Raw genomic sequence first — 23,542 nt, 5'->3', positions numbered from 1 at the left:
CACCTACAGAACAAGAAGGAAAAGTCACGTCACGAACCTCACAACAACAACCCAAAAAGACTAAACAAACTCAACCAGCGCCACACTCCCCGCCTCAACCACCACCCCCAATCCTACCTTCCCACCATCACTAACCCCCTCCCCGACCCACGCCCTCTCACTTTCGCTCCGTCTTGTCACATTCGCCAACCTAACCGGCTTCCCCTCATCTAGTTCCCAATTATAGCTCCACGCATCCCAGGTAATGCCCGTAATGGCATCGCTGCCGTTAGCCATCAATCTCTTGACCACCACCTCCTTCTTGCCCTTGAAGTAAGCAGCGGGTAAGGTGAAGTTGAACGTCACCGACGGTCTCGGGACAAGCGAGGTGGGGGGAAGAGGGACGAGGCCTTCGCCTGAGGCGGTGGTGTTGTAGGAGTTCATGTTCAGGAAGATGAGCCGGCTGAGGGTGGTGGAGTGGTAGGCTGCGTAGGCGGATAGGAAAGGGGTGGAGGGGATAGGGAGGTGTTTTACTGTTGCTTGTGAAGAGGAAGAAGAGTAGGCTGGAGAGGAGGGAAGAGGAGGCGCGAGGAAGGAGGCTACGGCTATATTGCCGTAGTAAGGGGCTTTGGTGCCGATGGTGGCTTTTGTGGTGGCTATCGGTTGCCAGGAGGCGTACTATATATACCAGGGTTAAACGACTGGGTCGAGAGGTTGAGAAGGAAGAAGGTGGGGAGTGAGCGTTGTAGAAAGGAGTAGAAAGAGAACTGGGCAAGGGTAGGTACGTAGGGGTGGAAAGGAAAGGCGTGGGAAAGGGTAGATGACAAAACGTACCCGATAATTAGTACCCATGTGCATGTGTACCCTCTTGAAACCGACACTCGCAGAATAGAGGTTGAAGTCCACACCCCAGAGAGCTGCACCAAAGGTGTTTGAGAGCCCCGGTCGGCCTTGGTTGTATAACGAGTTGGTCTCGCCAAAGATGAGCGGCGGAGCTGCAGGATCGATAGCTTTGACCTTGTCGTACTCTACAATGTGGGCATCGACCGAAGCCTTGGTCATGGAGTGGTTCATCAGGGTCCCTTGGAGGGTAACCCCTGGGGAGGTCGCGCCACTGATGTAACTATCATCGACGTCGTTAGTATCCTGTTTTGACTGGCGAACATACTCTCTCCTGACGGTTCCATGAACTCACTTGTGCGTAGCAAACAGCTTAATGTTCTTGTCCTCGTTGAGCCCTTCACCCCACGCTTTCGGTGCCTTCAACTTGTTCCCCACGCCGGCGAACGAAGGTGCGATGTACTCGTAGGTACCATTTTTAGCAAGGTCTGGACAGTTCTTCTCGAGAAGCTCTTGGATCTTTCTCGTGCCGTTTAGCCATTGGTCGACGAACTCTGCTTCGTTCCAACTGGGCGGTCTCACAGGACCCTGGGCAGAAGTAGAGAACAGATCCGGCTCGTTTCCATATGTCCATGCGAACAGCTTCCCGCCGCCCAGGGCCTTGCAGGCAAGCGGGACCGTGTCCAGAAGCGTCTGCCAGCCGGATGTCCGGTTGCCGCCTAGGCCTAGATTGAAGCCATGGATGAACTTGGTGTTCTTGAAGGTGTTGTAGGATTCAAAGAATGAAGGGCCAATGAAGATGGTGGTTGGATAATCGGATGAACGCTTGGGATCAATTGTGCCATTCAGACCATAGGGCAGCGAGGCATTGTACAGGGCATAGTCCTGCGTATTGCCGCCGACGCGGATGTACGGCTTGGTACCAATGATCTTACCCAGGTTGCCCAGAAGATTCTCGGAGAAGGTGTTTGGACGAGAGTTGTTTCCTGCAGGAAAAGCAAAGCAAAGCAATGCGCGTTTCAGAAGCTGTTAGATTCGGCGATCGTCCAAGGGGGTCTTACCTGCAAACTCGGGGAAGCTAGAGAACTCGATGCTGTAGCTGACATACCCGTCGAAGACCGGGTTGCTGGACGCACTCTCGTCGACGGATATCTGCACCGCATTAATTACTGTAGGAACGAAAGCATAGGCAATGAAGCTCAGGATTCGCCTCATGGTTGCTGAATGTAAGGGGCTAGATTATGTCGGCGTCGGTCAGAAGAAGATTGCTGCGTCCAAATTCCCGAGACAATAACTTCATTTTCGTTCGCCGACCGGCGCTGGCATGGTATTTAGATGAAGTTGGCCCATGCTGGCTTTCCGTTCCCTCTCATTTCTGCCTCTCACCACGACATATCAAGTACGTAGTTCATCTCAGTCTTAACGACAGACAGGTATGCTGTGTGCGAAGCCTATAATGCCACTCGGACTTGCAATATGTTGTAACGGGGAACCCCCGTCGATAGACGAAAACCAGAGAATAGTAAGGCCGGGTTGCATCCTCGTGTACTATGAGATGCGAGGGTATTTGGGAGTATGCGGTTGGCTAGGTTTTTGAGCCTGAATGAGGCGATCAGCAGTGCGACATGACCGAACCCCGCAAAGGGTGGACGTGTTCGATCACGATGGATGGAAACCGGGGAAATTTGTTTTATACATCACATTCCCAACCTCAGCTTACCATTCGAAATCCTGATGTTGATCTCGTCTAGTCAATATTTTCCCTTGGGGCGTGATCCCATGGCTTTTCTCGACCATTATTTGCCCGAGCCGGGCTGCTTTGGATTGGTGGAAGGTCCCGGACGACGAGATCTTGTGAGATGCAATATTGTTCCGTCCGCTGACGGGGGAAACTCAGAACGAAGATGCTGTTCGCCAATCCAGATAGTAGCTTGAGTAGCTACTATGAGATCCCAGTGGTGTAATCTGTGTGATTCGTCTCGGGGTGCAACCTTTGGGAGGACAAGACGTTGTCTGTTACCCCGCATCCCTCGATTCGGAGCTTTTTTTGGTGCGTGATCGACACCGGGTGAGCGACGGAAGGACGGGGAGATGGGAGGGGATGAGCCGGTGCTGCTCGTGGTCGTCAGGGGTCGTCACCGAGGACTCAGGGGCGAGATGACGGCTTTTGTTTACTTTAAGGTTTCGCCAAGGCTGACCCCTTTCGAGCTCTGGCAGTTCCAGAGAGAATGTTTCCCAAATTATGTCGAGAGCTGGCTGAGCGGATGAGATGGTTTTGGGGGGCTCCGAGCACTGAAAGAATCCATGGCTGAGACTCGAGTTGGGCATTCCGCCCTAGGAATTGAAGAAACCCTCAACGCAATGCCCTATGGCCTCTCAAGAGCCGGGTGTGTTCACCTCGGTTGTTTGGAGCGAGTTGCTCATATAACACTCTTCTTGAGCGCGAGTGTCTTCGGTCACGTCAAGAGACATCGCTAGCGTTTCTTTGGTCCTAAAGACGTGGCTTTGCCTTGACGGGGGCAAGAAGCTTCCATTTACCCATCGCCCCCTGTGTCACCGGGTCTTGACACCGGTAAAGTCTCTGGATTATGGCTGTTTCTCCATGTCTCATCAGGGGCTGAAGACTTGCGAAATCTGTCGAGCAACATTCATGTTGTGTGAAGTGGTTGTCAACGCTTGCGCGGGGTTCGTCCACGTAGCGTTCCAGAATCAGAGTCCTGTGAGTCTTTGAGAAGCCGAGGTGTATGTTCGGATTGAACGCCGAATATTCCACGGAAGGACACGGAGGACTCGGGAGGAGAAGCGAGAGAGAGGAAGGAGGTTGGCTGCCGTGGCCCGTGGCTGCCGATGATAGCCTCCAGCTCTTTACCCCACCTTTATCGTGGCCCGATAAGGCCGGGTATAGACGTCATCAAGGCTAGCATTGTTTGGGGAAAACAGTCCACTAACTCCACTGCAGGAGCGCTATCCACTAGCGGTCGTCATAGCTCTATGCAGAAGCGTAGTGCTGCGAACCATCGAAAGGACAAACAACATCAGCCGACATCGCGCCCATCCAATCCAAATAACAGACGACATAAACTCGACCTTCTCCAACTTCTTCCCCGCATATTACCGGCATCCCGTTACCCGCCAATCTGCCATCTGAAGCTTTCCCCTCGCATTAACAACCGCGGCCCCCGATTTCTGAAGCACCTATTCGCTGCATACTCCCCGGCCTCTTCTCATACAAATCACTAGTCAGTGTTGAAACGCCTCGGCCCTCCTCCTCGAGACACCCACACACACCCACCCGACGTCGTCGAACTCGTGCTACAAGATGGCCTTCTTACAAAGATCCCTTTTCTCCGCCTCCAGAAACGCAACCATCGTCAGATCTCGCTTTCAGACGAAATCCCTACCACTAGTACTGCACTCATCATACTCGCGACTAGCCTCCACCATGGTTCCCAAGGTGCGTAATAAGTAAACTCGGCGATGCCGGAACAGCTGTACCTTACTAACTCCCCTTTGTTAACAGCTCAAAGATCCATCACTCTTCAAGCAGGACATTTGCTATGTCAATGGCGAATGGGTAAAGGCCCAGTCGGGCAAGACGTTTGAAGTCAATGGTATGTCTGTGCCTGCATTCCCATGCTGCTGTGCTATGCCTTTGCAGTCATGCACATATCACATACATACATACAGCTAACTCCGCTTTTCACCTCCGTAGACCCAGCAACAGGCAAGCTCATCGGTACCTGCCCCGAATTCGACGCCCAAGACACCAAGAAAGCCATCGACGCCGCCGAAGTCGCTTTCGAGACCTTCCGCCACAAGACGGGCCGCGAGCGCTCCAAGCTTCTGCGAAAATGGTACGACCTGATGGTTGAAAACCATGACGACCTAACCACCCTCATCACCTGGGAGAACGGAAAGCCGTTAGCAGACGCCAAGGGCGAAGTCACCTACGCCGCCAACTTCTTCGAGTGGTTCAGCGAGGAAGCTCCCCGCATCTACGGCGACACCATCCCCTCCTCAGTGCCCGGTAACCGCGTATGGACCATCAAGGAGCCCATCGGCGTGTGCGGCCTCATCACGCCCTGGAACTTCCCCGCCGCCATGATCACCCGCAAGGTTGGCCCCGCCCTGGCCGTTGGATGCACCGTCGTCTGCAAAGCCCCCGGCGAGACGCCATTCACAGCCCTCGCCCTCGCTGAGCTCGCCCACCGCGCCGGCATCCCTGCCGGTGTCGTCAACGTGATCACTGCTCTCGAGAACACCCCCGAGGTCGGCAGCACTCTGACCACTGACCCCGTAGTCCGCAAGATCTCCTTCACGGGCTCGACGCCCGTCGGCAAGCTGCTCATGAAGCAGTGCTCGGGCACGCTCAAGAAGCTCTCCCTCGAGCTTGGCGGCAACGCGCCTTTCATCGTCTTCGACGACGCCGACGTGGACTTGGCCGTCACGGGCGCCATCGCCTCCAAGTTCCGCTCCTCCGGCCAGACCTGCGTGTGCGCCAACCGCATCTATGTACAACGGGGCATCTACGATGAGTTCGCCCAGAAGTTCGCCGAGCAGGTCAAAAACAACTTCCGGGTCGGCAACGGGTTCGAGGAGGGAGTCACGCACGGTCCGCTGATCCACCACCGCGCCATCGACAAGGTCGAGCAACACGTCCGCGACGCCGAGAAGAAGGGCGCCAAGGTGGTGGTGGGCGGCCACAAGCTCGAGAAGCTGGGTCCCAACTTCTACGAGCCGACCGTCATCACGGGTATGACCCGCGACATGGCCATGGCGTCGGAGGAGACTTTCGGGCCCGTGGCTGGCTTGTTCCCCTTTGACACGGAAGATGAGGTGGTCAAGCTGGCCAACTCGACCCAGGTCGGCTTGGCGGGCTACTTCTTCTCTAGAGATATCCAGCGGTGCGTGAGGGTTGCTGAGCACCTTGAGGTTGGCATGGTCGGTATCAACACTGGCTTGATCTCGGACCCCGCCAGTCCATTTGGCGGTGTTAAGGAGAGTGGCTTTGGAAGGGAAGGGTCGCTCTATGGTATCGGAGAGTACCAGGTCACCAAGATGGTTACGAGCGGAGGCATGGGCCAGTCTTTGCAGAAGTGAGTTGCAAAGCTGAAGAAAGGAAAATTCTACGAAGTCTTGATGTTCTTATGATGATCATGCAGTAGCTTAGCATTGGAGTCTTGGGTATAATGGTAGTATGATTGATTGGCTATTAGGACACTACTGTAAAAGAAACAAAGGCAGACACAGATGATGCTAAACTTGGAACCAAGGACAAAAATCTCTCGCGAGTGCAAAGCTTTCCATGCCCGTTTGTCTCTCTTATTCTCTCTCTTTCTTGCTCTCTCTCTCGTTCTTTCCATGAGGGGTATCAGAAGAAACCAATCTCAAAAGGGGTATCTCTCGAAATGCAGACCCGATTCCGACCAAACCCGCAGCGATTAATTAGTATGGTAGGCTATTTGTTTTTTGTTTGTGTTGTAGTTATTAAGGAATTATTTTGGAGGGAATGTCCTCGTGTCAATCCTTCCTAGTGTATCGAACTCGAAGCGGCCCTTCGGACGCCGACGGTGCCGATGTCTAGGCGGCAGCAGTCACAGGGACGGAGGAAGCGGGTTTCTCAGCCTCAGCCTCTTCGGTAGCCGGGACGGCGGGGGCAGCCTCGGTCTCGGTAGCGGGCTTAACAGCCTCCTCGGTGGTGGTGGTTGCAGGAGCAGCCTCCTCCTTGGCAGCCTCAGCCTCGACCTCAGTCTCGGGGATGGCAGGAACCTCCTCGGTCTTCTCCTCAGCCTTCTCAGACTTCTCGGTCTTGCCCTTACCCTTGCCCTTGATCGTATCACGGAGACGAGAGAAGGGAGAGGGAGACTTGGGCTTCTCGATCTCCTCGTCAGAGGTGGCCTTCTCCTTCTTGCCAAAGGCGAAGGGGAGCGAGCTCTTGCGCTTGTCGGTCTTGACCTCCTTCTTAGGAGACTCAGCGCCGCTGGTGGCAGCGGGGACCTCGACGGTCTCAGTAGGGACAGTCGCGGGGGAGTTGACCTCGGCGGAGAGGGGCTCGGTGGTGTCAACAGCGGGGATCACAGGAGCGGTCTCGGCGACGGGCTCAGTGGTGGCGGCAGGGGCCTCATCAGCAGCGACAGGCGCAGGAGAGGCAGCCTTCTTCTTGCCGAAGGAAAGGTTCCCGAAAAGGCTGGTGCGCTTGGCAGGGGTAGGCCTGACGGGGGTCTCCGCGGCCTCCTCCTTCTTCTCCTCAGCGGGGGAAGCAACCTCCTCGACGGGGGCAGCAGGGGTCTCGACAACAGCGGGCTCGGTGGCAGCAGCGACCTCCTCGGTGGTGGCGGGAACCTCGGTGACGGCCTCAGTGGCAGCGGCCTCGGTCTCACCCTCCTTGGGCTCGGGAACAGCCTCGACAGTGACAGGCTTCTTCTCCTCCTTCTTGCCGAAGCCAAGGTTGCCGAAGATCGAAGTGCGCTTGCGGCTAGCAGAGCGGCGCTTGGATCCCTCCTCCTTGGCATCCTCCTTCTTAGCCTCCTCCTTGACGATGGGCTCGGTAGTAGCGACCTCCTCAGTGGCAGCAGGGGTCTCCTCAGTGGTAGGACCCTCAGCAGTAGCCTCAGTGGCGGGCTCAACGGCGGCAGCGGCCTCGGGGGCCTTCTCCTCCTTCTTCACAGCAGCAGGGTTGAGAGTCTCAATGGTCTTCTTGTAGGTCTCGCTCTCGACAACGGTGTTGGCAAGCTCCTTGGCCTCGGCGATCTTGGCCTTGAGCTGGTTAACCCAGTTGTCGCGCTCGGCAGTGTTGGAAGCCTTGAAGGCGTGCTTGTGGCCCTTGGCAGTGAAGTGGAACTTGGTAGGACCGTCGGTGGCGGGCTCAGAAGCATCGGCCTGCAAAGTAGCGGTTAGCAAAATGTAAAGCGGCTTGAGCGCATAGATGAAGGTATACTTACGAGGTGGATGGCGCCGTGGGGAGCGGCCTTGTCAGCCTTCTCGCTGAAGAAGAGGAGACCCTTGCCGGTCTCGGCAGCCCAAGCGGTGACGTGGTGCGCAACATCGGCGGCCTTGTCAGCCTTGAAGGTGCTAATGGACTTCAGATCGACGGGTTCGCTTCCGAACCAGAAGAATCTCTTGGAGAAGAGAAGGTTCCTAGCGGTGATAGTGTTAGTTTTGCGACTCTCTCTATCAGGCGCGTTCCTGGGGTTATCCTACTTGGGGAAGTTGGCGGGCTGGCCCTTGTGCTCGAGGTGACCCTCCTCAACGGGCTTGACCTCCTCCTCCTCCTTCTTGGCCTCCTCAGCAACAGCGGGGGTGGCCTCGGCCTCAGTAGCCTCAGTAGTGGCGGCGGCAGCAGGCGCAGTCTCGGCGTCGGCGATAACAACAGGGGCCTCGGTGACGGGAACAACCTCGAGGGGCTTGATCTCGGCGGGGACGTCGGCAGTGGTGACAGGTTGAGTCTCCTGGGGGAGCTCAACGTTCTTCTGTTCGTCGGACATTTTGAATATGGTGAAATAGGGATGGGTATCTGGAAAAAAAGGAAGAAAAACACAAAGGGGTATTGGGTATCACTGAAGAAAAGACAGCAAGAAAAGGCAGAGAGCGTGCGCTTGGGGGGGTATTATTACGCGACGGTGCTCTGACACGAGGTGGTGGATGTGTGGGAAGCACAAAAAAATCTCTGAAGGGAGAAGTTGTGATGGCGGGAGGGAAAAGAGAAGGGAAGGGAAGCAGGAGGAAAGCGCGTGATGACCCCTGGGGTACTTAAGTTTATTGATGCCCTGGTCAGAATGGGCAATGGGTGGCCTGGCCTAGCAGCTCCCCTAGCAGGCAAAAAAGTCTGGGCGCACTAACAACCTTGGTACCTCAACCGTCTCCTACCGTCTGGTTCTGTGACTTGTGCAGCGACTCGTCCCGGGTTGCCATGTCAGGACCACACAAAGAAGGGCACGGGAGGTTGGCTTCAAGGTTCTCGCTTCCACTTCCACTTCCACTCTCCCACAAGGTCCCCTCGCCCCCCTCGTCGTTGAGGTTCGTGGGAAAGAAAACGGCGGTAGGACTTGCTGGTGATCTGCGCTCTCCAAAAAGCCGGCCTGTGACTGGTCGACTGCTTCTCCCTTCACGTCCCGTCACCACCCCTCGCTCACAATGAATCCCCTTCTCTTCTGGACAACGTTCCGTCGTCCCATCTTCCGTTGCCGTTTCGCTTGCTGCAGGGTCTGAAACGGAACATGAAGCTGCTTTGTGTAGCGGCAGCTGGCCGGCAGTCGATGCCAAGAAGCCCCTAGTCCCAACTTTTGAAGCTGTCAGAACTGCCTGAGCTGCCTCAGCTATGCGAGGTAGGTATTGGTGCGAAGAGAATGAATGCCTGCTTTAACGGAGATGAGAGATGTCCTATGTTCATGGATGACCCAAACTGGTCCGTTTTTCTCAAGCAGCGTTTTCCCTGCCTAGCAGCTACCCCGACAGGGATGATAATGTGTGATTTTTGCATGCGCTCTGGCCTGCAATCCTTTCTCTCATAGGGCGCCGCTGATTGGTTGTTGTGCCAGCCAGGGTCTCGTTCGCTAAACCAACGATACCTGGCAGGAAAGTACCGGCATTCTTGCTTTCTGCAGGTCAATTTCCCCCTTTCCAACAACCTTGCCAAAGGGCGTTGATTGCCCTACGAGAATCCTACGAGAATGGTACCTGCCGATGAGCGTGCATATAGAAGCCGTTAGCGCCAGGAGACCCCTTAGCGTCTGGTAGCTTAATTAGACCCCCTATCCCCGTGCTCCTCCTCCGTCGATCACGCTATGGAGACGGTGGAGCACGGCGCTTCTTCATCAAACGTACCACTTCGCTGTGTGCTTTTTGCCTATGTTACCTAATCTTTTTCCCTTGTGATTTTTCCATGGTCTCGCACTTTCTTTCGCTCGTCTCGTGTGTCTGTTGTACATATTCGCCGCCGCAGATAGTTTGGGTGCGATAATGGCGACTTGCGATCGAGGCTCCCAACAGCGCAGGCAGGTGGCCAACCAGATGTTGTTTACCCTGGTGTTGTTCCCCCCTGCATCATGTATTGACTGACATGGAACTTTGAAAGCTTGCCCAATCCAACACCACCCATTATAAATCCGTATAAGGTTTAGATCCCTTCTCGACCCTTCAGCACTCCACGAGTCCACTGTTTTCTCCTGTCTCTCAGTCTCGTCCTCTCCACAACGAAGAGAACGCAAGACCAAAACGAAATACTCTCTGGTTGAGTTCTTCTTGGATTGGCGCTGACCTGGGCAGCTGGCAGGACAAAGCGAGCAAAGGGGGATCCACATCTGAAATTTCCAGGCTTGGCCCATTTTCATGTCCAATCAACCTTTGCTCGTCGAGACTCCACTGTGACTGGAACGGTGCTGGCGACTGCTGCGCTGCAATTGAATCGAAATGCCATCGTTGAACCGTTCAGATGAGAATGGTACTGTAGAATTGCTTGACGTGTTGATTGCAATCAGTGGAAGCGCCTGTTTGCGGCGGTGGAGGAGAATGCGACAGAGCGGCGTAAATTATCGACATCACAACGATGTTGGTCACCTCTGTTTTCCAATGGCCCAGTTGAAAGGAGTCATCATCCCTTCTTTTGCTGACATTTTGACCGTTCTCAACACGGCGGCGCATTGATCTTTCGGGATGAAGACCCCGGTTACCAAAAAAGTAACCATGGCGGGAAAACCACATGCGCTTTGACGGCGGGCAAGATGACAACCTTACCTTGCCGGAACCCGCTCGGAAACGAGCTGAATGAAAAGTTAAAAATCCATATGGAAAAGGCACTTCCACGAGATATAAAATAGTAACCTCCTCGCATGTTCGCGACTTGTGCAAACTTTTTCTTCCCTTTTTTTCAAGAAAAAAGTTGTTGGCCCTCCAGTCAGGAACTGGACAAGCTTGGGCTCAGAAGATGCTAGTGCGGCCCCGGCAAGTCACCATTTGGGTATCCCTTACCTCTACTTTCAGGAGCGCGATGTAACGGCACCTTTGGGACGCCGTCGAGAACTGCTCTTTGCGAGATTGGCGATGGTGTTCGGAACAAGTCCGGGCCAGAGACAAAGCAAACTTGATAGAAGAGATATCCGGTGGTAACGCCTTCAGTCCGAGATAGGTTGGTTCCCGTTGCAACTTGCAAGAGCGGTGAGATGAGAGATAGATGTTCACGACTTCTTTGTCATATACAGATGATTATCTTATCACACCAACATGCAAAAGTGCTAGTGTACCTAGGTCCGGCTCCAATCTTGTCGTATCCTGCTGTTTGTGATTGCAAAAGATAAGTCAACCCAACGACTTCTTGTTGGTCCCCTCTTTGTAACCGGAAAAGCCATGTTTGGCTGGATCAAACATGTTACCTTCCAGTCATTTGAAGGTTGACTGTTCGCCGATGTTGATTTCGAAGAGCTCTTCCAGTCACGCAACGACTCACCAGGAATGCGCAAGATGGGGTTGGCCATGGGCTCCTCCCGTGGTCTGACGGGCGCACCAAAAAAACACAGCTCGAGCATTTGAGAGGTCGATGGCGTTCCCACACATGCAACCACCATCCGTACGCATGATCTCTCCTTTGCAGCTGGTTCAAGCGGGGTTATGGTTAGCACGTTGCGCCTGTGCTTTTCAGTGGACGTCACCGGACAGCTTTTGGACGATGATTGCAATGCGCCGCGCAACCTCTTCCCTTCAGCCCTTCCGGACTCGATGTGCCGGCTCTGAGATGGTGGCATGGTGGTGTGTCGAGAGAGGTGTCAAGCTCCGTTTTGGACAACGTCCAATAACGGCTCGGCGCCGTTTCCGGAGAGGATGCTGACAAAGGAAGGGAAAAAAATGTTTGGAACTGGTGCTACTACAATTGCCATTTCCCCGCCGTCACCGGTCGTGATCCCGAACTTGACCGTGCCGCCCGAGTCTCCAGACGGGATCTTTCGGCTCTGGACCAGGCTGTCCCTGAAAGCTTTGACCGCTGCTCTCACGCCCAGGCTCCAACAACAGCCTGGTCCACTTTTCCTCGAACACAAGCGAGGTTGAGGACTTGACGGTGAGTCGGTGAGGTTCCCCCTTGCCTTGCCTGCCTTGCCTACAATGCTCCCGTCTGAGACGGAGGTGAGCAAGGCCTGTACTTACCGGCAGCCGACGATGGTGACGGGCAAGGAGCTCGAACGGGACGGGAAGGCTGGATGCGCGACGGGACTCACCTGCGACCTGCATACCTCCACTGTCCTTCGAGGTTTCAAACAGGTGTTCGTCAAACCAGACTCGGGTTCGGGAGAGGAAGAAGGACAAGCCACTTGTTCGCCGCGCCTGGCCGGCCATTCTGGTCATCTCATGTTTCCTATCTTTTCCATTCGTCGTTTCACATTGATGATTCCCGAATTGTTTTGTCTCCAAAAATCTTTTCAGAGGAGCACAACGTGGGCGCCAGGCCGCCAGCAGGTCAGAGCGCCTAGCAGTAGCGTCAGGTACAGAAAGGGCTGCAATGTGGATTCGAGCATGGTCCCCCGGACAGTTCGGTTCAAGCTCCGTTTTCCTCTCGATGACGAGAACTCCTGAAAAACGGGACGTATGAGCGATTGCAAGTGTAGCCGGGCGAGAGTAGGATCTCAACCACATTCCATTTGCTTCGTCTATGCCTTGCCCAATATCTCAACTCGAGAAACTCTATATGCCAGTGATTTCTACCACAAATTTCATCATGATGCTGGTGTCACGCGCATGCAATGGCCTGAGCTCACGGGCGGGTCCGGGCCCTTTCGCAAGTGGGGCCCTTTCAATGGGTTTGGGTTTCTCTCCTGGGCTTCCTCGCCAAGACATCTTTCCCCTCTCCTCAACTTTCAACATTGAAAGTGAACGACGACAGTTTGGTCCTCGCCTTCAGCAACACCCTCACAGCCATGGAAAATTATCGCTGCAACGTCTAAAGGTCCTCGAAAATCACCGACGATAAACAGGTGGCGTTCAAAATCTCCGATGTCCGATCCTTATCATCGCCCGAGACTTGTCTTGGGCCTTGTCGGACGGTATCTCGTGCCTCGTCCTCAGACCTCCTGTGCCCCTCTTGTCGAGTAACCCAACCCGTCGATCAAAGCGATCACTGCTTTCAACACACCCACATCTCACACCATGTGACCCGGCACCAAAGACGCACTAAGACACGGGCGTGGGACATCACGTTGACAAGCAAAGACTTCCCCCGTCGGTGATTGGATCTACAATGACAAGTCCCGCCCTTCCGTCTTTCTCGATATCAACCGCCTGACAGATACCGTTATTCGCTTTCCGAGTACCGAAGCCTTATCAGTCATATGGATCGTGATCATGCAAAATATGACGAGATTTTTACTTGCGCTCTGAGGACTGGGAGAGACACTCTCACCAAGACGCCCTTGAGGATATGGTTGACGGGGAGGCTAAAGTACTGACGATAACGCGGGGGTGTGGTGGCACAACAACCTTGGCTTCATCTATGATCGTAAGTCTTCTCTAATTTGGGTGCACATGCTATCTACAGATTGTTGCTTTGATCGCCTCGCATACACACGAGCACATATTACAGCCGCCAGATCTCGATTCAAGTGCAAATTGTATGCCAACCAGCTCTTCATTGTTCCCATTTTCATGCTGGCTGCTAGCAGAGGAGCAGAGGTGCAGGTACCTCTAGGCGGGGACCGACATCGCACCTTGGTCCGTTAGCGCCACGGCTTGTTCTGTCATCTTTTCCGGGAGCGTTGAGCATTGTTTATCATGTCTGCTTAATTTTCATTACTCAACTTTGCAGTCTGTCGAAGCACCTGACATGTTTTGCCGCTCGGTTCCCGTTCAGACAGTCCACCTGCATGCACAAGTCCCATCGTTCGCATTTCTGCCTGCGCCCCTTCCCTTGCGTTGAGCCTACCCCAATAAACTCCGGGGATTCGTCTTCGGCCTTTCCCCCTTTGAATGCCCATAGAGAGCATATTTGTACAGGGCATGCCCGGTAGCTGTACATTAACATGTATGTAAGATAAGCTGGGGTGCAATGTTGCTGGGCGGAGGACTGTCAACTCAGCCTGGTTCACTAGGCGGGCATATTTGCTGGCGCATGCTGGCTGATTAAGCCTCGCGTTATGTCCAGTCTAACCCCCCTTTGGGTTAAGGCTGAAGACGAATCCCCCGAGTTTATTCGGTACTCGTCGGGTGAAGGTTCACGGTACAGGAGCGTCAAGCCAGATCAAAGAATCCGAAGCTCCGGGGACGTGAGGACATTCCGGCTTTCTAGAAACAAACCACTACTAGCTCGCTTCTGCGGCCTGTGGGCGGCCATGATTGTCATGAGTTTTATCTTTTTTTGTGTGCAAGGCTATGGCCTCTACAGGACAGTCCATTGATGCAGATTGGGAGTTGAGGACATGTGTGCTTCGCGGATTTTTCTTTCCAGATCCCTTCACATGACCCTTTCGTATTCGGGCGGTCTTCTGTTTCATCAACAGGAATCGAACATATCTAAAACCGTCCAGTTCGGTCCAGTCGCACATCTCCTCAAGCACCTGTCTTTTCCCCTCACTATCTGTTGTCGGTAGCTGTACTCGAGATCACTTGCGCCTGCAGGCCGGCCAATCATTGACATCATGCCGATACCTCTTTTCCCTTACACTGCGTTGAGATTCTTACAAGACGTTCTACAAGGGGAAGTGCATACAAGTTCATGCGGTCTACCACGCGCGCGCTATACCGACTCAGGTGTAGCTAGCTTACCGCAGAGTTACTCAAGTACATGAGGACTAGGACCGCCTGCTTGCTCTCTTTCTTCCATTCCTGTGCTTTTTCAGGGTCTTTATGGAGACAGTGGAGCGATGATGGATACAGCAGGTGTACACTGTATCACGGCGTGTGACACATACAGGACCGTCGCGGAGAGTCCCGGTGTCCGTCCTTTTGTTGGATATCAACCAGTGTTAGATGGCCACACCGTTCTTCAGCAAGGTGGTACAACTTCACGTGAGGACGCTAGGCTAGGTACCTGGTTGCTGTGGTGAGGATAGGGGTTGGTAACTCGTCTGGAGTGTTGTTTACTCTTGTCTCGGCAGATGTTGAACGCTACTGGTGTGATGGGATTGTGTGTTGATTCATTCGATATACCTTCCATATCTGGCATTTTTGACCTCGCGCATACATGAACAAGGCGATTGTTTTAGTCGGGAAGATGTGTCCATGCTTCGAATCCTCAATACTTTGGTGCATGAGTTGCCGGTCTGGCTTCATGTGACAGCTATTTACTCCAATCAGAGTAAAGCCCGGCGAAGTATCACTAGGGTTATCATCAAGGCGAAGGATGGCCAGTGCCCAAGGTCACTTTTGTACTTCACTGCATTATATCACGACGGAATTGAACACAGTGACTGGTATTAGTACATGCCTCAGTTCCAGTTCTCAACAAGTAGTCACTGGAAATGAATATCCGCGGCCGTCCAACAAACCGCGTTGGTTGGGAATAGTGCATTGCCATGCTGCCCTACCTGGACACTCGCGTATATCTCACGTCAATGCCAACTTAAGGTTCAATCATGTGTTTCTCCACGTAGACAGTTGATGATAGATACTTTCTCTCCATTGTATGATCCGTTCTTGCCTCAGATTTCCATATTCCGCTCCTGCCTTGGAGTGCCTTCGGGGCTTGGTGTGTTCCTTCCGTCTGAACTTGAAGTGGATACCTCCCATCCTTACTGCAGGTTCTCATGCCGGCCGTTTATTGTGCCTTCCTATTGACGCGGGATTCTGAGCCCGCAGCGCAGTCATAGTCCCAGGTGAATGTCCTTTTTGGCGAGAGCAGCAGGCAGGGTCTACTAGTATTGACGCATCTCTCGTCGCCGCCCCATCTACCTACGCAAGCGCAACACCTGGTGCCTAATCGCGCATTCTGTCCGAGCTTTTGCACGTTGAACCTCCCAATTGGAATTTCTCATCCGAACATACCTCGGCAAACAATGCTTAAGAATCTGCCGTGAGCACGCAATTGAATACAATAAGCCAACGGTCTATTCATCTGGCTTCTTGCTGAGGCGGATTCCACCGGTCACCGCGGCCATCAAAAGGCAAAGGTTCCATCCATCAACCTTCACCTCCCCGACCCAACTTTTTGAGACCAAACCTTCTCGATAACCTGGTCCATTCACGCCTCTTGCACAATTTTCCAAACTTAAACTCAGACACCCGCGGCCCTGTTCCCCATAAAATTTCTCACTTCTAACTCCCCTCCTCGAGCAGTTCGAAGCTTCGCCATATCTTCCCACCCTCACCCAGGTCTTGTTTCTCCACCAAGAAGCAAAGCCCGCGTTTTCCCAAAAACTGTGCTGCTTCCTACCACCAACGGCTGCTGCTCTCGTGTTGTTTCATATTCACCAACAGACACCCACCAACCATCCAGCATTTTCTACCCTGATATCCTGAGCCCTCTCGCTCTCAACACCATGGCCAAATCCCGTTCTTGGAAGGGCAAAGGCCGTCGACAAGATACGTCAACACAGGCTATTGACTCCGAGCCACTGCAGCCTATCACAGATTTGAACGTTCACGCCCAAGTCGCCAGTTACGGCAACTCGGAGACGCCTGCCGTGGCAAAGCCTCGTACCCGGAAGGGCAAAGGCCGGCGAGGAGATACGTCAAAGCAGGCCACCGGGCCTAAGTCACAGGAGCCTACTACAGACTTGAACGCTCACACTCATGTCGCTAGTCACGACAACGCGGAGACATCTACCATGGTAAAGCCTCATACTGGGAAGGCCAAAAACCAGCGATCAGATACGCCAACGGAGCCCACCGGCTCCAAGCCACTGCAGCCTACCGCACACTTGATCAATCACACGCGAGTCACTGGTCACGGCAACTCGGAGATGTCTGCCATGACAAAGCCTCCTACCCGGAAGGCCAGAGGAAGCCGATGGCAGACAACCGGCTCCAAATCACAGCAGCGTACCCCGGACTCGATCAATCGTACAGAAGTCACTAATCACAACAACCTAAAAACGCCTGCACAATCTGGCTCCAGTGAGATTGACGGAAACGCTGGTCAAGGGGATTCTATTCAGCCGGAGCACGCGGGTAATATATGGAAGTCAATTGCTGTCACGTGGGATCAAGGCAATAATTGGCAGAAGACGACTGTCGACACACAGACTGGCACATTTTACCCTCTCCCTGGGACCATCGTCGACTTTTCCCGCCCAAAATCAGACTTCCTCCCGGAATGCCAGCTGCCCCGAAAGCAGCAACATGCTACCTACAAAAGCCTCCTCGATTTGACAAAAACGGTATGTAATTTCTACCCACGTAATCTTAGAGCTGGCCGCTGACTGCGCCTTTCCACAGGCTTTTCGCCCCAACTTGCCCGACCCACGTTTGTTCTCCTACAATCGAGAATGGGTCTCTTTGGGAGACAGAAACCCCCGAGATGTGTACGACATGGTACACAGACGCGACGCTCTCCAGCAACTCCCCCGAATCCACAGAGAAACATCTGAAGCCGACGTATTGCTTATCCAAAAGCTTTACCACAGGAAGAGAAAGGACGCGGCATTCAGCTTGATGCAGGCTACCACACAATGCGAGCCAAGATTGTTGCTGGCGCCTGCTCCGGCTTATGGTGTTCTTAATACGTCCGAGCCCATCAAGACTGACCATGGGAACAACCCGAAGAACATGGAGACCGGACTCATCCGTTTGATGAACATCCCGGAACTCTTCAACAAAGTGGTGCACTACATTGAACCCTTTATTGCCGACCTGACATCGTTGGCAATGGCTTGCAAGGACACCGCCCGATTGACCAGTAGTCAGTTCGCAGTTTGGGACTTCTCTTCGGGTAACTTCCATACCGAGGAGACTTATGGAAACGGAGTAGGCGGAATACGGATGAATACTTTGATCATCACACCGATCACTAAAGTCCACGCTTCTACCCCTGAAGACAAGCCGTTCGAGCGAGAGTTCAAGTTGTTGACTAAGATGGTCCGTATCATGTGCTCCACGCTCACGAGTTTCCGACACTTGATTCTTGACCAGATCCCATATCTCACAATCGATCTGGTAATGTTGATGATCAAGTCAATGCCAAATCTTGAGAGCATTGCCATCACGCGCTGCAAACAGCTTGATTTCAGCCAACTCGGTCCTCTTCTTCGTGTCATGTGGTCAATGAAGAAGCTTGCAGATACCGGCCACCACAAGCAAGTTCGCTTGGATTTCTACCCGTATTTTTTCGAAGGTCCAACTTTCGCGCCCAACACACTTGGTTCTTTCGGGTTGACCTACCATAAGCCAACCTTTGACGTACCCAAGGCCATCTTCGCTCGGATTATGGCGTACTGGGACACGGCCGGCAAGCTCGGCGTCGACCTTCTCAGTGACAGCTCGGGGATTTGGCATTTCATTCGCCGTCTACCCGGTCCAGATCCATTTTGGGCGTACAAAGCCCGTGAAGCGGTCTTGACATGGGAACGTGATCGATGTATTCCCCTTTATGGTCACGACGCGCATCTTCGGAGATCTGAAGTCACCAGGCGGCTGTGGAACGATTTGGCCGCAGCAGTTAGTGGCGATACCACCGAAAGGATTTCTCATCAGTTGAAGGAGAGGAAGTGCAGTGGATGCACCACACCTCTTCCGGATTACCTCTTCGCCGATACCAAGTACCTGGTCTGCTGGGGATGCAGAATGGGTGCTTTTGTGGTGAACCATGAAGACAGCCATTTCCGGGACCGTACAAACCGCGTCGTGGAGATCTGGCTGGGCAACCGGAAGCAATGGGCTAAGCAAAGACTTTATCGACTACCCCGCGACGAGGTTGAGGAGGGAGATGCGTTAAATATGGCGAGATTGACCGACAAAGCTTGGCGGTACGAGCTTTTCGAGTTCAAACCGAGCATGTCCCGGTACCCACAGGCGATACACTACACAACGCATTTGTCTTCAACCAAGCGGACAAGAGATCTTTTGTGGCCATTGACGGGGCCGACGAATAATCGTGAGGGTGGTCCCCAGTACCATAACCCATATCTCCAGTCTGCGGTACTTGGTTTGTCGGATGAGAAGGCCAACCATAAGGTTCGAGACCTGGACAAAACAAATCGCCGTGATTTCTTTGGCATCTATTCTCATGATGTTCGGCGCTTGCCTGATTGGGAGCCGTATAATCGCAACTGGGAGGCAAGAGAAAGGGCCAAGGCGGTTTGGCAGGAAAAGGCGGCGGCTTATTATTCGAAAACATGGTAGATGAGCTCGATTCTCAAGCCTAGGACGCATCGCTCGGATCGGGAAGATGTAGATGGGTATTTGTATATTGCGCGGACCGGTAACTCGTCTTTTCTGGGCCCTTGATATGAGAACTCTGCTAGAAATGGGCAAATATTCACTTCTTCCTCGTTTTATGGACGATCAAACGAGAAGGGGGGCGAATCAGTGTCATCATACGACAGGGCTCAGGTTTGGGGATTATGACACTAGGTTTCCAGGCCATATTTTCAATGATTGGGGGAGAAAGTTGAATCATGACGGAGGGGTTAGTCGAGGGATGGTAACTTTGTTTCTGCGAGCCTCGCCAGTTCTTCAACTTTCATAGCTTTCTCGAACTCCGCTGCTAGTTGTTCCACGAAACCTTCTGCGACTTGAAGGGGTTTCGATAGCCAAGTCTGAGCAGAATAGCTAGTTCTTAGGAAACTGAACTCACATTTAAAATGACAAGCGAGATTCCACATTAGACTTGGGTAACACCGCGATGTGAAATGGGACGGTCTGGGCAACAAAGTGAAATGAAATGATGCAACATCATTCACCACCCAGTCTCAGCAGTCTCCCGAGGTAAGCTCCCTCGAATGAAGTACAACAAGCCTCGGGAACCGAGAGCATATGTACTGAACAAACGACTATGATCCTGTTAGCGACTATCATCAACTATAATCACGTGAAAGATGATGATGGGGCTGGTTAAAGATAGGGGTATCATAGTTATCAAATCAGACAATACTCGCTAACACGCTAATCATACAATCAAACGAACAACACATAACACGTAAGGCAGATTCCGAAAATCATGCCTCACTCTCAGAAACGACATCCTCCTTTTTCTCCTTCTCATTCCCCTTCTGCCTCCTCCTCTCACTCGCACTCTTCTTCTCCGTCTCCTCCATCATGGCCCTCGCCTTCTCCTCATCCTCGCCCGTCCTAACCGCTCCCGGCACATTCGTGACATGTCTCAAGTTTCCAAAACTCAAACAGTCACTGATCCTCTTCGTCCCGCTAAACAGCATCACCATCCTCTCAATACCACACCCCCATCCGCCGGTAGGCGGCAGCCCGGACTCCAAGGCTTGCACATAACTCTCGTCCACCTCCATCGCGCTCTCTCCTTCCTCGTTGTACACGCCAGGCGCCAAGCCTTCCCGTTTAGCAGTATTAAGCTGGTCAAGAAACTTGGCGCGCTGCGACACAGGGTCGTTTTCTTCTTCGTACATGTTCGCTAGCTCCTTGCCGTTGACAAAGAGCTCGGTGCGCGCGGAGACGCGCTGGCCCGTCTTGGGGCAGACGAAGGACTTGGAGAGCGGGGACATGCAGACCGGGTGGTGGGTGATGAAAAGGGGTTTGGTGAGGGAGTAGGGCTCGAGGAACTCGGCGGCTAGGTTGTCGAGGAGTTTGGCGAGGGTGATGTCGGGTTTGTTGAGCCCGGGCACGTCGATGTTCTTCTCCCTCAAAAGGGCGAGGAGCTCCTCACGCGCTGACGGGGCGGCGAGATTGGGGAGGTTGAAGCCTAGTGCGGATTCCAGGGAAGGGATGAACTCGAGTTGTTGGAAGGGACGCTGGTACTGAGACATGTCGATGGCGGGCAGGGAGTCGAGCTTGGTGGCGATCAGGTCGCGGCAGTGCGCGGCGGCGCCGCAGAGTAGTTCCTCCGTTAGGGCGATCAGGTCGTCTAGGTTGGCGTAGGCGTTGTAGAACTCGCACATGGTGAATTCGGGGTTGTGCGTCTGGTCGATGCCCTCGTTGCGGAAGGCCGGGCCGAGCTCGAAGACTTTGTCGACGCCGCCGACCACGAGACGCTTGAGCCACAGCTCGGGGGCGATGCGCATCGCGAGGTTCTTGTTGACCGAGGTCTCGGAGGCGGCGGTGGTGAAGGGCCGGGCGGTGGCGCCGCTGGCACTCTCGGCGAGGATGGGGGTCTGGAACTCGAGGAAGCCACGCTCGTGAAGGAAGTCGCGGAGGTACTTGATCAGATGCGAGCGCAGCCGGAGGGTGTCGATGGTCTTGCGGTTGACCAGCATGTCGACGTGACGGTGCTGGATCCGAACTTCCTCATCCTCTAGTTTGAAGGGCAGAGGAGCCAATGCTGGGGTTAAGAGCTCGGGCAATCTTGTGGCTTCGATACTGAGTTCACCAGTCGGCGTTTTGGTTGCTCTGCCGGTGATGGCTGTGGAACGCGAGAAGAGGTGCACCGGTCAGTCATGCGCTGTCATATGATGATGGATGGACAACAAGGGGAAGACATATGGGACCAGAATCACGTACAGACAATATCGCCTCTATTCAACAATTTTGCAAGCGTCCTAAATTCTCCTAGCTCGACTCCTGTGACCTGCAACTTATTGAAGTTACAGAGCCCCTGCACATGCTCGAACTCGCCTTTGAGGTCGAGGAACATGAGCTTGTTGCCAGCCCGACGGACGGACTGAACCCGGCCATGAATGATGACCTCTTCGTCGGCATGCTTGCCCATCTCAACATCCTTGAACTTCTCCCGGAAGATGGGGATCCGCATGGGCGCACCGCCTTCATGGCGAATGCGAGGATACTTGAGGGCATTGGACTGTATCAACTCGTGCTGCCGAGCCAGGTGGTAGAAGCGCAGGTATGCCGCGTTACGGGCGCCCACGGGCTTCCACTTCCAGGCGTACGGCCTCAAGAACTGAAGACAGGGAGTAGATGAATTCATTATTGCGTCTATTGAATTGTCGTGAGTTGGTTAGCATGACATGTCTTCCAGAACCAGGTAGCCGTAGTTGATAGCAAGTGGTGAGGGAATGGGTAGAAATTTCAGAAATGGAGCATAGTGTGATCATGCACGCGCAAGCGCGTGTCAGTCGCAACGGTTCTAATGTTTTGGCATGTTCATCATATAAAATGGGCAGTGTGATGATTGTGTATCGAGAAGAATTGTGTTGTTGGTAGTACTTACAATCATGGTGGTTGCCCCAGTGTGTTTTGCCCACCTGGAGCTTGATTGTAGAAGAGAAAGATTTGTCTCAACACGAGCCATGACGCTTTTTATATCGTACACTTTTTTTTCTTCCCCAAGCCCTGTTTCCCCCCAAGCTCCAGTCTGCGGGCGGGCCTCTGCCGGAAACTGGAGCGACTTCTGTGTAAGAGGGGTCGTAGCCAATCAGAGCCCTCAATTACCGCTCACCGAGCGTAGCTGGTATTCACCTTTGGTCCCGACCTTGCCGAAGCTCGGGCCTCACCGTGAAGGTCGCAGCCGAGCATTAGCCGCGCCCGTACCGCCTTGTTTCAGTGAGTGGGTCCGTGGGCAGAAAGCAGATCCAAAAGTTCTTTGAGCCAAGAGAAGCTGCCCTGCCCGGCGGGAAGCTTGTTGCGCTCGCCCGCGCAAGAGAGAGTGTCGTCGCTTCGCTGCAACGGAGCCGCTGACATCAACCTACCCGCGACGCATCATCCTCCATCCCAAAGTAGGTCCCCGGTCCCAGATTTCAACAACGTACAACGCCAACAACCACACAATTCTCCAAATACCACGAGCTTTGTTTTTTTAACAGCGGCACTTAGACCCTTATTTAACGAGTCCCCGTCAAATCGATCCATCCAAAATGTTCGGACTCGGTAGGCCGCAGCCCACTTCGGCCGAGAAGATTGCCGCCGTTGAAAACGAGCTCAAGGTTGTCGCCGAGATGCACTCCCGGTATGTTTTCCTGTTTTTTGAACTATCTCACAACTCTCCTTTCTCTACTCCTTCTTTTAAACCTATTTATCTTCGCTTTACATTCTCCTGTTCCTCCTTTCCCTTCGTTCCAATTCTGTTACCCAACCCTACCATCATTACCATACACAAGACTATTTTGAAACCATTGGACGCAGTCGGCTGACACTTACACTCCTCCCCCAACAGCATGGTCAAGATCTGCACCCTCAAGTGCATCGACAAGACGTACCGCGAAGGCGACCTCAGCAAGGGCGAGTCCGTCTGCCTCGACCGTTGCGCCTCCAAGTTCTTCGAGACGCACCAGAAGATCTCGGACCAGCTGCAGAAGGAGACCCAGGCCCGTGGTGGAGGTGGCTTCGGCATGTAAAAAGAGAGTTTTAGGAGGATAACAAAACTGGAACGGGGAAAAGCATACTACAACGAAATAAAACAAGTTATACCCATGATCACCCACCCGCAACGATCCGGTTTTTTCTTCCTCGCCGGTTCTTGGTTTCGAGGCGGAAAAGAAGCACAAGAAGGAGGAGGATGAGGGGCCGGGGCCGGGGACGGGAGAGAAGGAGAGGGGATGAATGAGATGCTGGGTAGGGAAGAAGTGGGCGCAACACTGATGACGGAGTGTCAGAAGACTGCGACTCGTGTATTATACAGCTCAACACTATGGGATTGAGACTACTTTCGTACTAGAGGATAGTTCGGATGATGAACAGCGCACGACTGAGACGACTGTTATCCATCGACAAAACATTACTCAAGAAGATG

General features: G+C 53.5%; 6 protein-coding genes across 6 annotated transcripts; 3 read left to right on the top strand and 3 right to left on the bottom strand.

Moving 5' to 3' along the window:
- Positions 1 to 60: 60 nt before the first annotated feature.
- Positions 61 to 2,034, bottom strand: SMAC4_00213 (uncharacterized protein; the record flags this gene model as incomplete). The annotated part of the gene is made up of 4 exons (XM_066089399.1): positions 61 to 657; positions 814 to 1,102; positions 1,175 to 1,805; positions 1,881 to 2,034. 4 exons carry the CDS (start codon positions 2,032 to 2,034, stop codon positions 61 to 63), a joined length of 1,671 nt encoding a protein of 556 aa, XP_065945832.1.
- Positions 2,035 to 3,834: 1,800 nt separating this feature from the next.
- SMAC4_00212 (uncharacterized protein) lies at positions 3,835 to 5,945 on the top strand. The gene is made up of 3 exons (XM_003351622.3): positions 3,835 to 4,273; positions 4,340 to 4,430; positions 4,532 to 5,945. The coding sequence occupies exons 1-3, from the start codon at positions 4,139 to 4,141 to the stop codon at positions 5,917 to 5,919; spliced, it is 1,614 nt and encodes a 537-aa protein (XP_003351670.2). The 5' UTR covers positions 3,835 to 4,138; the 3' UTR covers positions 5,920 to 5,945.
- A 99-nt stretch (positions 5,946 to 6,044) lies between these two features.
- SMAC4_00211 (uncharacterized protein) lies at positions 6,045 to 8,303 on the bottom strand (the record flags this gene model as incomplete). Its single annotated transcript, XM_066089398.1, has 3 exons — positions 6,045 to 7,698; positions 7,761 to 7,956; positions 8,020 to 8,303. 3 exons carry the CDS (start codon positions 8,301 to 8,303, stop codon positions 6,400 to 6,402), a joined length of 1,779 nt encoding a protein of 592 aa, XP_065945831.1. The 3' UTR covers positions 6,045 to 6,399.
- A 7,968-nt stretch (positions 8,304 to 16,271) lies between these two features.
- On the top strand, positions 16,272 to 19,556 carry SMAC4_00210 (uncharacterized protein; the record flags this gene model as incomplete). Its single annotated transcript, XM_066089397.1, has 2 exons — positions 16,272 to 17,111; positions 17,170 to 19,556. 2 exons carry the CDS (start codon positions 16,272 to 16,274, stop codon positions 19,069 to 19,071), a joined length of 2,742 nt encoding a protein of 913 aa, XP_065945830.1. The 3' UTR covers positions 19,072 to 19,556.
- A 217-nt stretch (positions 19,557 to 19,773) lies between these two features.
- SMAC4_00209 (uncharacterized protein) lies at positions 19,774 to 22,101 on the bottom strand. Its single transcript, XM_003351619.2, has 3 exons — positions 22,025 to 22,101; positions 21,358 to 21,789; positions 19,774 to 21,259 (listed from the first exon to the last, which is right to left on the bottom strand). Exons 2-3 carry the CDS (start codon positions 21,779 to 21,781, stop codon positions 19,887 to 19,889), a joined length of 1,797 nt encoding a protein of 598 aa, XP_003351667.1. The 5' UTR covers positions 21,782 to 21,789; positions 22,025 to 22,101; the 3' UTR covers positions 19,774 to 19,886.
- A 336-nt stretch (positions 22,102 to 22,437) lies between these two features.
- SMAC4_00208 (uncharacterized protein) lies at positions 22,438 to 23,319 on the top strand. The gene is made up of 3 exons (XM_003351618.2): positions 22,438 to 22,529; positions 22,627 to 22,759; positions 22,967 to 23,319. Exons 2-3 carry the CDS (start codon positions 22,668 to 22,670, stop codon positions 23,145 to 23,147), a joined length of 273 nt encoding a protein of 90 aa, XP_003351666.1. The 5' UTR covers positions 22,438 to 22,529; positions 22,627 to 22,667; the 3' UTR covers positions 23,148 to 23,319.
- The last annotated feature ends 223 nt before the right edge of the window (positions 23,320 to 23,542 follow it).

The sequence above is a fragment of the Sordaria macrospora genome, chromosome 1 (assembly GCF_033870435.1).
Source record: "Sordaria macrospora chromosome 1, complete sequence".
NCBI classification, from domain to species: Eukaryota; Fungi; Ascomycota; class Sordariomycetes; order Sordariales; family Sordariaceae; genus Sordaria; species Sordaria macrospora.
The sequence above is the reverse complement of the archived record's forward strand: the minus strand, read 5'-3'. Positions and strand labels throughout refer to the sequence as shown.

Bases quoted from the DNA above. Each gene is read 5' to 3' on its own strand.
- SMAC4_00208 (XM_003351618.2), top strand. From the start codon at position 22,668: ATGTTCGGACTCGGTAGGCCGCAGCCCACTTCGGCCGAGAAGATTGCC. The intron at 22,760-22,966 runs GTATGTTTTCCT...CTCCCCCAACAG, and splicing joins GTCGCCGAGATGCACTCCCG to CATGGTCAAGATCTGCACCC.
- SMAC4_00209 (XM_003351619.2), bottom strand. From the start codon at position 21,781: ATGAATTCATCTACTCCCTGTCTTCAGTTCTTGAGGCCGTACGCCTGG. The intron at 21,260-21,357 runs GTACGTGATTCT...CGCGTTCCACAG, and splicing joins GAATAGAGGCGATATTGTCT to CCATCACCGGCAGAGCAACC.
- SMAC4_00212 (XM_003351622.3), top strand. From the start codon at position 4,139: ATGGCCTTCTTACAAAGATCCCTTTTCTCCGCCTCCAGAAACGCAACC. The intron at 4,274-4,339 runs GTGCGTAATAAG...CTTTGTTAACAG, and splicing joins CCTCCACCATGGTTCCCAAG to CTCAAAGATCCATCACTCTT. The intron at 4,431-4,531 runs GTATGTCTGTGC...TCACCTCCGTAG, and splicing joins CAAGACGTTTGAAGTCAATG to ACCCAGCAACAGGCAAGCTC.